Genomic DNA, 12,956 nt, shown 5'->3' with positions numbered 1-12,956 from the left:
GCTGTTACTGTTTTGTGCATAGGCTCCAGCACTAGGGATTGTAGCATCTACAATTCCAAAATGCAAAAAAACTTTGAAATTCAGTTTTTTCCCCTAGGTTTATAGCAAACATTTGCTGGAAAAAAACCTAAACCATTTGTTCTGTATATATAAAGGCATTAATAGTGTTTATTTTTTTCTATAGTATAAATATTTATATACTTTATAGCATAAATATAAATGTTTTGGAATATGGGCCTCTCAGATCTCATTGGGGGGGGCATGACATCTATAAATTTTGTGTGACATCTTACCTTTTCTAAAACAAAACAATAACAAAAACAAATGTGGATTCAAGAACCCAGTACTTTAAAATAAGGAATTGTAGACACTGGGCTCATGGGAGGCAGGACAGTTATCTTTCGTGAGTGCTTCCCAGTGCATCTTATAGACAGGCAAATAGGATGAGATTCATAATTTTTTATATCTCACTGTAGACATAAGCGAGCATATCAGCAGCCATTGCTAAATAGAACTTTGCCCTGGGATCTTCAGGTCATTCCTCATGAGTGTGTCCATCACTCTGCCATTAGCTTTAAAGAAGAGAGCATGGAAGGATAGATATCAGATAATTTGACCGTCTGGACAGGAACAGTGGCTTCTCTGAGCCCTCCTCTGTATTATTTATCTTTAAAAATAGCAATTTTAACATTGCCCCAAAACTAACAGAAAAGAAACTCTGTTTCTCAGTGTTCACACTGGATTTATATCAGGGTTACATATGACTCCGGGTACAGGTTTGAGATAGGAGCATGTAGGCAGTGTTTTGCCCTGGCCTTCTCTCAACACTGTGATAACTGTTCTGTCCAGCATTTGTGAAGAAAAGTGACGGAACGATGAAGTGCTGTCTCCTCCAGAGCAGAGATCAGGCCTGTTGTAGTCACTGTTTATCTCCCCACCATGGCTGCCTCGTCCAGGACGTCTGTCCCATGCCCTACACTAAAACATCCCACGTATGGATGGTTCTTTACTTTCTGGAGATCCATTAAATGAATCCACCAAAATAGCTTGCGAACCCACCATAAAGACAACTGCAAATTTACCACTCTTCAAAAATAACTGAAAATACCTTCAGACAATATGTTTCAGGACAGTAAATGGGTTTCTACCTATACTTAGTGTTTCTAAATGAATTATTACTTTAAAACATTAAAATCAATTATTTTAAGTTATTAATAATGTAATTATTAATAATTATAAATAATTAATACAATTAATTATTATTTAAAAACATTAAAACACCTCACCTCTACCAAATATCTAAGTTGAAACATTTTAGTGGGCTTGGAAATAAGGTAACAATATTTAAGTGGTACTTGAATAATTGCACTGAATGAGAATTTAGAACTTGCGTAGATTGGTATGTAAATGAAAGGCCACACAAAATTAACACGACTGACTAAGAGTTGTGATTAAGATGGGGTTTTAACGAGAAGGTTCTTAAAGTCTTTTTCTTCTTCTCACAGTGCTAAGCTATTCAAAAAAAACTGAACTTTTAACATGTCTGTTAATATTAACATGTTCCCGATATACTATATAATGTGACTTGATAGTAACCGCAATACCTGTAAACATCAAGGACATAGAACCACGTAATTTTGAAATGATGAGTGGTTCCCAAAAGGTAGGATAAGACTAGAGAAATACAAATCATCATCACTTATTATTTATTAAGCACCTTCCTGTGAATGGCATTTATATTTCACAGTAGGGACTCTGCCCTGTAAGAACTAAAGCAAGAGGTTCAGCGTAGCTCAGGAAAAAAACAACAGAAACCTAGTAGTTTTCCTACTAGGGAAGTGGAGTGGGGGGCATTGTAAGTTAAAACTCATATGTAGCAAGAGACATTTTGCGTGGAGCTGATGTTGACTCTAAGCCAAGGCATCAGAAAGGATCCTCACAAAGTTATCTCATGTTTTGTGATGATCTCTGTCCTAGTTGATTTTTTGTATGATCAGTTCCTTGCGAGCTGGGGGAGTGGTAACAGTGGGAAGGACTAGCATTCTTTGAGTGCTTCCTAAGTGCCAGTCACTATGGTAGAAGCCGTGCAATTCCCCTGAATCCCACTGTTGGCCTGAGGGTTAGGGATTATCCTCTTCCTGTAGATGAGAGGACCAAGAAAGGTTTGCCTGAGGCGACCCAGCTAATAAGTAACAGACTCAGAATTAAAGTTAAGACTCCAAAGCCCATGCTCTATCCCCAGTACTGCACTCCTTTCCCAAGAAAGTTTCTTATTGCGCTTTGTTTTTTTGAACACTAGACATGAACTTGATGTGACAGCTGAGTAAAAGTGTAGCCTCATATGAACCATTACAAAACAAAACTGCATTATCTTATACATGGAAGTTTCATAACATGAAAGATAAAATTCTCACATCTGCCTTCTTAACATTGAATGTTATAATATTAAAGTACTATGCATTTAGGAAGGCCAGCCTGAAACCTGGAAAATGTATCTGGGGAAGAAGAAGCTACATAATGACACATTGCTGTCCCCTAGATGTCTGTAGTCATTTCCATCTTAAACACCAGAGACTTCCCAGCACCCCATCCGCAATGCTCTGCTAACAAAATCAGACCACCTGCTGCTAAAGCTGCCGAATTCCTCAAAGCAGTTACAGATTTTAGTGTTCCTTGGGGTCCCCAGGTCTGTAATGTTAGATCATTTTAAGAATAGAGTAAGAAAAGTGACTCTAAAAGTGGCCCCTTCTCACTCCCCGTATCTGTTTATTTCACTGGCAAAAACAAGTTTTACAACTATTTGCAAAACCACTGGAGTTTTAGATTAATTAGCTTTGTTGCCTTAATGTAGCTTATTCTCAGTGACAATGAAGTATGTCTAATAAGTACCAGTTAACATCCTTAGACTTGGAAAAATGTGTGTAGAAGATAAGTACAAATGTCAACATTTCTAAATATTTTACTTCAGCAAAAACCTGAATGTTTGTGTAATCCCGAGTTCATTCTGCAGATGATCCTTTTATTTTTATTTTTTGTATATGATAAAAATTGTTCCATTTCAGGCTTTCAAAAAAATTGGCAAAATACAGAACTGACATAACTTAGGACAATTTAACTAAAACTTTTATAGTGGGAAAAACACAAGATGGAAATTTTTCAACTGAGTCCATTCCAGTGATTAAAACAAAATTGCATAAACATTTGCTATAACACATGTGGATTTCTTATTAGCTCTCTATGCTTATTATGTTCTTTGATATCAAAGCAAAATTTTAGAAATCAACCACTGGAGACATGGCATGATTGGGAGGACTGGTGATGTTTAAAGTGCATTTCACAATTATTGCTTGAATTCATTTATTTGACAAATAATTGGCTTCCTACTGTGGGAGACACCATTCTACATGCAGTGGAAAAAAACAGATGCATTATTTCTTGCAGTGTGCTTTTAGAAGTTACACAATTACATGGATTTGTTTCTGTGGAGATTATTCTAAACGTTTATTGAAAAATAAATATTTCTCCTTGTCATTTTACCTAGTATTTTCTGAAAATAGGTTTCTTTTTGATGAAATTAAGGAACACATTTCATACCATATTGGAGTGGTAATGGAACTTTTCTAGTTAAAAAGTCTATGAAATTTCTTCTTTGTGTAATTTTGAGGATTTCTTTACATAACTAAAAAAATATTATTTTACACCAAAATATGTGCAAAGTGGAAAAAGATATATAGTAATAATTCTTGTAATTCTAAAAATGCCATGCTTAGAATGCACCCAGTAAGTCAACCAAGATTTTAGAAGTTAGTAACACTACTGGCAGATTTTGTATTTTTTGTTAACCGTATTGTACAGGGTCTGTATCCCCATTTGACTTAAATATAACTGGGGGGTGGGGAAATCTTTTGGCTGGATTATTGGGAACAAAACTCCCCTCAGCTATGGGAAAAACTGGCCTCGAGAGTATCTAAATACTTTAAATCTCATTTGCCATCTGAGAAAATGGGGTAAAAAGAATCCCTGGGCTGCAGACTTCTCAAGCAATCTTTTGTTTAAGTCTGACTCTCTCTGGTGGTCCTGTGGGCACACTGGGGTCTCTGCCGAGTTGATAATTCATTTCACACATTTGCACCTGCTCGGTAGCCTCACGGAGAGGGCGCAACTGCTCAAGAACGTCTTTAAGAAGAACCACGTGAACTTGTACCGGTCTGAATCGCTGCAACAAAACCTGCTCCGTAAGTACCTGAGTTCCGATCCGTAAATAAATTCCCTGCTGTTACGTCCTAGCATGTATGAGAGCAGCATTTTGACTTCAGGAATATTTAACTATTTAAAATTAATACCTAAAGCCAGTTTTGCTTCTTTGCAACATGTTACATAAATAACCAGTGATTAGAGAAACCTTTGACCCAACTATCTCACTTAGAGCAGACAAGACAAAGCATTTTAAAATCTTGCTGCTTTCACTTGAAGAAATAATATTTCCACATGCCCCTTGCTTCCTTAAATCTTAAAAAGAACTAGTGAAATAAATCTTAACTCTTAAAAGCTCCTCTGTATTGTTATCTTTTCTACTTGAATAACTTTGCAAGGGCTTTTTCAGCTTTCAAACAGCACAGTGAAACATATATTTCCCCCTTCAAAAATATTTATGAATATTTAGAGTTGTAAGAAATTATTAGGTATCAGGCCCTCTTAACATTTCAAGGATCTGAAAAAGAATATAATATATAAAGCCCTGTAGTAAATGTATTTGTGTTAGTAATATATCTTTTGTTTCATGTTGTTTCCACATATAATTTATTTTCATTTATATATACTCATGTTTAATGCTTTTGCCTTTTATACTTCAAGAGGCCTTTTCTAAAGATGTGACCCCCTTGGGGGTCGTTGCTTATCCCCAACCATGCTGGGGCATGAGTGAGTTTATTTGTAGATGCCGAGAGCCAAGGACAATGTCGTCCCAAGGAAGGAGACCACTTTTCCAGCACTGGCAGTCCGGGTGTTTATCTCTGCCTCCTTCTCATTTTTATTCTTCCTTCTCTCTCATCCACCCGATCTGGATGGAAGTGTATGTGCCCACTAGACTAGACACCCCCACCCCCCAACACCCCACCCCCGCCAGTAGCCAGGAAGCAAAAATTGGATGGCTTGGATTTGAGATGCCGTGAGGAGAACCAAGGGGGTTTGAGAGCACCTGCTCATTCATCCAGGGGCAGAGTTCATAGAATCTCAGCTGACAGCCTGCAGTCAGCCCACTCTTCATGGTGCAGTTGAGTCCACATCTTTTCGGAACGTAAAAAATTCGTGTCTTCACGCAGGCTTTTGAAGGCAGGAGGGGCATAGGAGTTCCCCAAGTTAGAAAATGAGTCCTTCACACTCAGAATAACAGAGATTCCCAGTGACCTCACAATGATCATTTCTGTTTTATCTTTAACTTACAGACGGGTATGCTTTCTCACAAGATGAGAATGGAATCGTGTCACAGTCTGAGGTGATTCGAGCATACGATACCACAAAGCAGAGACCCGACGAGTGGTGACGGGACGGGGGCTGCGAGGCAGGGGCTGCTAGGGCTCTAAGGAGAGCTCCCAGGTCTTACCGGATCTGCTGACCAATTCCAGTCTGGTCCCAGGAGGGGAGAGTGGGTCTGAGCTCATCTCATTGACTGACCGTCAGATTCGTGTATATTACAGACATAAGCACTGTGCAACTCTACTGTAACACCATCTCTTTCAGATTTTTTAAAGTATTTGCTAAGTCTTTGTAAGCAGAAATTGAAAATGACCTTGTTATCTTGCCAGAATGCTTTCTTAAACTGAGAATAGGTCAGTGGTCTTACGCCATTACTCTGGGGCTGTAACTGACTATCAATTTATTGGATATATACCACAAGGCAACCAACCATGAAAAAACTCTAAAGTGGTAGTAATTTATAGGGACTCTTGATATCCAGACTTAGATTTCAGAATATGCTGAAAAAAACCAGCACTCTTCTCTAGGAACTGACTCGCCTTCCTGAGCAAAATTTCTAAACAAGACATTAACAAGTGTTTGTGTCAAAAATTGTCTTGATAAATGTTTGCCAAAGACATTCAGTAAGTGTATTTCTCATTCAGTAGTCATTTGCCCAGAAAGTTATGAGAAAGTTTTACCTGCAGCTCTGCTGTAAGATCGGCATGCTTGACTTTTCAAATATAAGAGTGATTTGCAAAAACGAGTATTTCAAGGCATTTGCTACTCAAATCCGTGATGTTGCACCTTTGGCCTTACACATGCTTCTTTCTTGTTTGTCTTGTTTACTTGTTAACGTTGGAGGACATACGTGGCAATGTGACTCTGTCATTATGATACTGATTTCTAAACTGTATGTCTCCGTCATCTCTGATGATCGGTCCTCATCATTTAGATTTTTCTAAAAATCTGGCTTCTGCTGAAGACTGAGTGCTGTCCTTTTATCTTAACGTTTTCTCTCTCAAGAAAAATATGCTTAGATATTTATGTGAGCTCCCCAGTGCTTGCGTGGAGATGTTTGGAATACCGCGCTGGATAACTGCATGGGCTTTTGTAATGTACATAGGCTCGGCTTTTGTCCTGTGTCTGGGATCTGTCTACTAGTCCGTGCTAGAGATGCCTGCTGGCGCACATAGCACACCCCGTGTTCTGGTGACCACCCCTGTACTTAGCCCTGAGAATTACTTCACAGCTCGCTAGTCAAGCAGCTTCCCCAAATCAGTCACATGCTGCTAATCGGGACAAATAAGTAGTACATATTCCCCATTTTAAAAACACCTATTTTACTCAAGCCTATAACTTTACGGTCAGAGACACTCTTCATCACAAGTAGATTTTGTTACTATGTTTTTAAATGTATGTTCAGTTTAAATTTTTTCAGCATTTCCAAGCCATCTCCTGAAAAATGCCTATTTTGCTACCAACAATAAATGGTGAAGGGGCTGTTTAAAAACCACAACCAGTTTTCTATACTCTTTTTAAAATAATGCTTTCATTTAAAAAAATAAATAAAAAGGAATTCTAGTTTTCAGATACACTTCAGAGATTGAAACTAACTTTTTGCCTTTTATTCAGAAGCCTGTTTGCCTTTAAGTGGACTTACCAGCAAAATAGGTAGAACTTCCTCTTAAAAAAAAAAAAAAAAGTCAACTAGAATTGTGAGGAGAGGTGATTTTCCAAGTTACTCCTTGAGTTGGATAATTTCATATTCTTTTTACCCTTCTCCTTCATCTAGGTTTAAAATTAGGTGATATGTCATTTCCTTGTCTATATTTTTAGTTGTTTATTTACAAGTATGCCTCCCCCATTTTCTAGAAACAAGAGAGGTTATCACACATACATAATTCTAAAGGGGGTAAGGAGTTGACACAGTTCACTTCCTAGACCATTCCTGTTTGGGGTTCAGATGAAGAAAATTGCCAATTGAGACACCTAGAAAGACCACAGGTGTAAGAGTCTGAGACCGTCTTCAAAACTCTGAAGGTCACAGATTTTGTCTACCGAAGGGATATTCGGAACAGCTTTCCTGGGCCTCCCCGTGGCGAGAATCGAGGTCAAACCACACAAATCAAAACACAAGAATGAGGTACATCCCTCCGGAGAAACACTTTATCGTGGTCACAGACAAGAGCTGCTTCCCTTGGCCTCCACCTCATCAGTGGCATCCTTCCCCCAAATTTTAACATCAAAATATGATGAATATAATAGAACTGAATCTTCTGGCTTAAAAAAAAACTAAAAGTTTTATTTTTATCTTAGAACATGGATTATTTCTATGGAGCTCTTCAACATGGGTAGAATACCCATGGTTAATTAATGCATGAAACCGTGGTCTGAAATACGGCTAATTTAGGTCTTTTTTGTCCCATAGTCCTATTTTTGAATTATTAAGTCAATTCCTTTGCTTCTTGGGTGAGAGAGGGGGGTTGGGCAGCAGGGAGTGACCTCCTTGGTAAAACTTAAAACACAGCATTGCAATCACAGTGACTTTATAGTGTTAGAGAAAACCCTCCGATTTTTTAACCTTCCAAAGGATGGTGGGGGGGGGGGGGGTAAGAGTTTTACCAGGATTAAAACAGCTGAAGTGACTTTTAACTTTTATTTTCTGAAATAAAGGACACATCCTCTTCAATTAAAAAGTCCCTTGTTAGGGACTCGGACAAATGCTAACAGCGTCGCTTTACAATGTTTACAATTCAGAAAATACTACTTACGGCAGAAAAATCCTCATTCATTTAACATGGAAAAGCTGGGAGTTGCTTCTTTAATGTTGAATAGTACACAGTGATATTGTGCATGAACTTTCTAAATGTTTTATATATACCTATAAAAATATATTGGTGGCTCACACCCAGAAAGATGCTATTTGGCAGAAATTGTTAGTAGGAGAAGGGTGTTTCTCAGGAACGTAGCAAATTGAAAATGATCTATGTGCTGCCCACCCTCCCACACCCCATTCAGAGTCTGACAGTGAGTCTGATTCAGCAGTGTTGCAAAGTTAGTGGAAAACCTTTTTCTAATCAAACCAGGTGAACATGTATTCTTACTCAATAATATTATTCATTTACGTGAATTACATAGTCCTGGAATGGATTCAGTAATTCCTCTTAATTTTCAGGGGGAAAAGTGAATTCCAGAAAGCTACATTTATTCTGATTATTGGGTTTTATATTTTAATTTTGCAATTTAGCATTCTAAATAACAAATAGCCTCACATGATCATTTGTTCTGCATTGTGTGCACTGTACATCACTTATAACTTGTCGTTTAAAATGTTCTTTCAGGAAATGAATGCTAATCTGAAAGTAATAGATTGTATATTTGTAGTTTTTAAATTATTTGTAACAATGTCCTAATTATTACCATGCTAAATGATCATCAGTGTATATTTTTGTGCAGTTGCCCTATGACAGTTCTTGGTTCTAAAACTTACCAAATAAGTCTATATATAATCTTATGAATAACCATTTATAAAACTTATCAAGAAAACGCCCACCCCATTAACATCAAGTGGACCAGATCTGTGGAATTCTTTTTGTAAATTCATGTAATACCATGCAGTTTGGTGCCTAATAAATGCTTTTTAATGATGAACATTTCTATAATGCTTCTTTAAGAGATATAATCTGATTTTTCTCACGTTAAAATAACTGAAGTCACTTGTGAGACTTAGTTATACTTTGCTGCATTTTAATTAACCTTCAGTGGCTATTAAAATGGAATGTAAGTTAAACTTTGAAGGAAAGGAAATAAATGTTTTCCATTTTTCATCTTGACTTATTTTCTGTATGAAAGCAGCTGTGTTTTTGATAGGTTTATGGTTTGCATGAATTAATATTTAAAGAGGCTTAGGCCAATGCATGGCTATTGCTGTAAATCTTGATGTTTATTTCTGCCTTATAAAATTCTACCATGGCCTACCTGGAATTTAATATTCAGTGGACAAATTAATTGGTTCTCTGCACCACTTTTTTTTAATAAGTATTTTACAAACAAATTTGAACAAATTTAATTGCAGCTTTTGTTTAGCTTGCTTTTAAGAACTTTTCTTAATAAAGCTCACAAAACTTCTCAGCAAATAAATCTCCCGTAAGTAGGAAGAAAGCTAGATTTCATACATGCTTACTTTGAATTAACAGCAACTTTCCATAGGTAAATCTGCTCTTGCAAAAACGTGAGGAGAATATTAAAAAATAATAAATATTTTTATGTTTCATGGTTCTAGAATAGAAGCCATAAATGCAGTAAATACTGTTTGCTGTTTGTTTAGCTACTTCAAGCTTCATTTTTCACATTTTCAAGTTTATTAAGTTTGAAAACAAAAGGCAGCCTTGGAAGGCAGCTACTATGGAAAATTGAAGTTTGCATTAAAGATAAAATAGTGTTTCCAGCTCCATGAAAATCCATTTCTGCTGAAACTGCTGTCGAAATCGTGAAGCTGCATGAGTGGAGAGTATTGAATCTGTGATTATAGTTTTCTCAGGTTTGTTTTTCTCGATGTTCAATGCACTGTGTTTTATAAATAGTTATTAAAGTTGAGTAATACTCAGTTCTCTGCAGTGTTGTGTGTCACTGGCCTTTTGTGAATGTGCATGTTTTAAACTGCAAATTTTAAACATTTTGTCCTCTCATTGTTATTAAAAATGAAATAAACTGTACCATTACATAAATTGTTGCAGTTTTAATTGCTAGTTTTAGAAACTAGGTTGCTTTATAAAACCTTCAAAGCCACTGCAATTATAGTCTAAGAAGGTGTATCCACTTCATAGCATTTTAACATTTTGTTGACCACCCAGGTGATACAGAAAATAGCCCTTCATGAAGTCTAGCTCGGTGAGAGGCGTGGTTAATTAATTTGAGTCCCCCGCCTGACAAAAAAAATTTTTTTAAATAAAATTCCTGTATTTTGATTCTTCAGTCAGAAAAGCCTCCCAGGATTGTCCCCATTACATATTTAAATCAGCCGGCAAGGCAGCCACTAATTCCTGGCTCCATCCTTTCCCGTCGGATGGATTTCCTAAGTTCTCTAAACCCACCAAATTTTTTTAAGTTCATGACAAAGTGACCAAATGTAGCCAGTAACATTTGAAGGAAGTAGCCAAAAAGATATTAAAATTGCCATGTGAGACAAAAGCACAAGAAACACTGGAAATGAGGCCAACGGCCTTATCAAAAAATAAGCATCAATTGGCAAAAGAGAAGCAACTGAAGCTGCAGTTTCATAAACTGCTAGATCGGATTAGTTCACCGAGAGGCTGCACTGGGCGAGCAGTTTGAGAAGCCCCTGGGTTTCCTAGCGAGGGGCGGCGTGTGCTTAGGTGTCTGGGGCCCCAGGTCCTTTTCCAAAGTCTTCCCGGGGACACTGATTGGGTGTGGGTCTCCCAAGCAAAACCACAGCAAAACAAGGTGTACAGAAAAGTTTCCTGTGGATTATATTAAATGATTTGCACGTTCATCTCCACTCCCCCCTTGAAGCGTAAGCACTGTTTATACTGACCCCGTGGTTTCAGATGCCTTCTAATATTACCTGAATACTAAAGGAAGCAGCAAACTTGAAATACATTCTCATAAATTCAGTATGTCATCCCCATTGAATGTTTTTTGTATGCTTATGGCATCTCTAATCTCAGCTTCCATTTTGGCAACACAGAGCCACGCATTTTAATGAAGAAAGATCTTCCTAACCTGGATAATTTCACTAATAGGCTAGTAAAAATTACTGGATAATATTATGTTTTCCCGTTGTTTTTATTTCAAATGCAAACTATGTATCTGGCATTTCAAATAAGAATCCTCTGTCAGAATAATTGCTTTAATAACTAATGTTTAATTGCAATTTTAAAATAGCCATCTACATGTCAAAATATGTCAACAGTTTGTCCCCTTAATAGTTTAATACATCTTTAAATTCTTTTTTTCCTGAATGTGTACTAAATAAGTTTTTTAGGTTATGCAAAGGTAAATTGATCCCAACCCAATGAAATGAATCAGATTTCTAATAGTGATTGCATATGCTTTCAGGAACTTTTTGGTTATCTTGTTTTAAAAATTTTTTTTTTCCTTTGAAGCCAACTTCATTTTAGAAAATTTCTTATGGATTTAAATCAATCTGGCCAATTCTCCATTATATGACATAACTAATAATAGCACAAGAAAAAATAAATAGGTGGGGAAAATAAGAGGGAACAATCTATTCATTTGGACAATTAAAAGTGTTGGCTTTATAATGAATAATCATTCTAATGCAACTTTATTAAATACATTTTTCTAAAGCAGATAATAAATGTACAGGTCATGAATACCCAATGGGGTGGGAGAGCGCTCTACTCCTGGCAACAAGGAGAAGTTGGCCAGGTATCAAATTGGGCCATGGATTTTCATGGACTCATTCCATCAAACCATGGGGCCATTTTCTCTGTTCCCCGCACTCCAATCAACAGTTACATCTACCCTCCCACAATACTTAGCCTTTTGTTTCTGTTCTAGGGTAGATCATCTGCTTTCTATTATTTATCATTAACCTACTACACAGCTCCCTCTCCACTAGAATGCAAGTTTTTGGAGACGGTGACTCTTCTTATTTCTCAAGACAACCCTAGGCAATAAGGTGCCATTAATATCTCCATTTTACAAATGAGAAAACTGAGACACAGTGAAGATAAGTGGCCCAAAGTCATTCAGCTTATAATAAGTGACAGAGCTAGAAAATTAACCCAGACACTATGACTTCAAAATCCCTGCTAGGTCACATGGTCTCCTGAGTTTCTCATGTGCAAAGGGAGAAATGTTTGTCATCTACTATTTCTATTCATGCTTTATATGCTGTGATTCATAATGTAGCACAAAATCTGACTGTTACAACGTCCTCTATTCTATAGGATATCATATCTATAGGATGTGTACAATTTAACACGTTTTCCCCAGAAGATTTTCTGAAAAGCAGGTTGACTGTTTTTTTCCTGAGAAAATTAGGCCTTCTAGAAATTCTAGAAAGTTCATTCTACTGGGGAGGGAGCATGTAGTAAGTTACATGTCATAAAGAATGTAGAATTTCAAAACAGCCCGCCAGAGTTCGAATCTTGGCTCTGCTATTAGTGTCTGACCTTGGGCACAGCATTTAACCTTTCTGCTTTGACTTCTTCATCTGCAAAACAGGCATGATGAAAACCCCTACTTCAGGCTTGTGGAGATTAAATGTTATAATTCATAAAGCACTCGGGACACACACAGTGCCTAGTAAATGGCACCCATTATTTGCATAAGTACCTTTCAAAGTGTAGAACTTCCGTTCTTCAAAATAATGGTGATTTTAGGATGTTAGGACTCAAATTCTTTGTGAAAGTAATAAAGCATTAATCAGCCAAATTTCCGCTGTATTTTGATGTTGTGGCAAGTTGCGGCAAGCCTCTCTTTGGAAATTTTAGGTGATTTGACGTGACCCT

The 12,956-nt window shown here is 37.1% G+C and overlaps 1 protein-coding gene across 7 annotated transcripts in view; it reads left to right on the top strand.

Moving 5' to 3' along the window:
- ATP8A1 (ATPase phospholipid transporting 8A1) overlaps nucleotides 1–9,108 on the top strand; it is a 216,678-nt gene extending 207,570 nt beyond the window's left edge. For all 7 annotated transcript variants that reach the window (XM_032400275.1, XM_032400276.1, XM_032400279.1 and 4 more), the window contains 2 exons: nucleotides 4,144–4,235; nucleotides 5,445–9,108. In XM_032400275.1, the coding sequence (XP_032256166.1) occupies nucleotides 4,144–4,235; nucleotides 5,445–5,542 (190 nt within the window). In that variant the 3' untranslated portion in view covers nucleotides 5,543–9,108. The remainder of the gene's footprint in view (nucleotides 1–4,143; nucleotides 4,236–5,444) is intronic.
- Nucleotides 9,109–12,956: the final 3,848 nt, after the last annotated feature.

This window comes from Phoca vitulina, unplaced genomic scaffold (genome assembly GCF_004348235.1).
Source record: "Phoca vitulina isolate PV1807 unplaced genomic scaffold, GSC_HSeal_1.0 scaffold3, whole genome shotgun sequence".
NCBI lineage: Eukaryota > Metazoa > Chordata > Mammalia > Carnivora > Phocidae > Phoca > Phoca vitulina.
The sequence above is the reverse complement of the archived record's forward strand: the minus strand, read 5'-3'. Positions and strand labels throughout refer to the sequence as shown.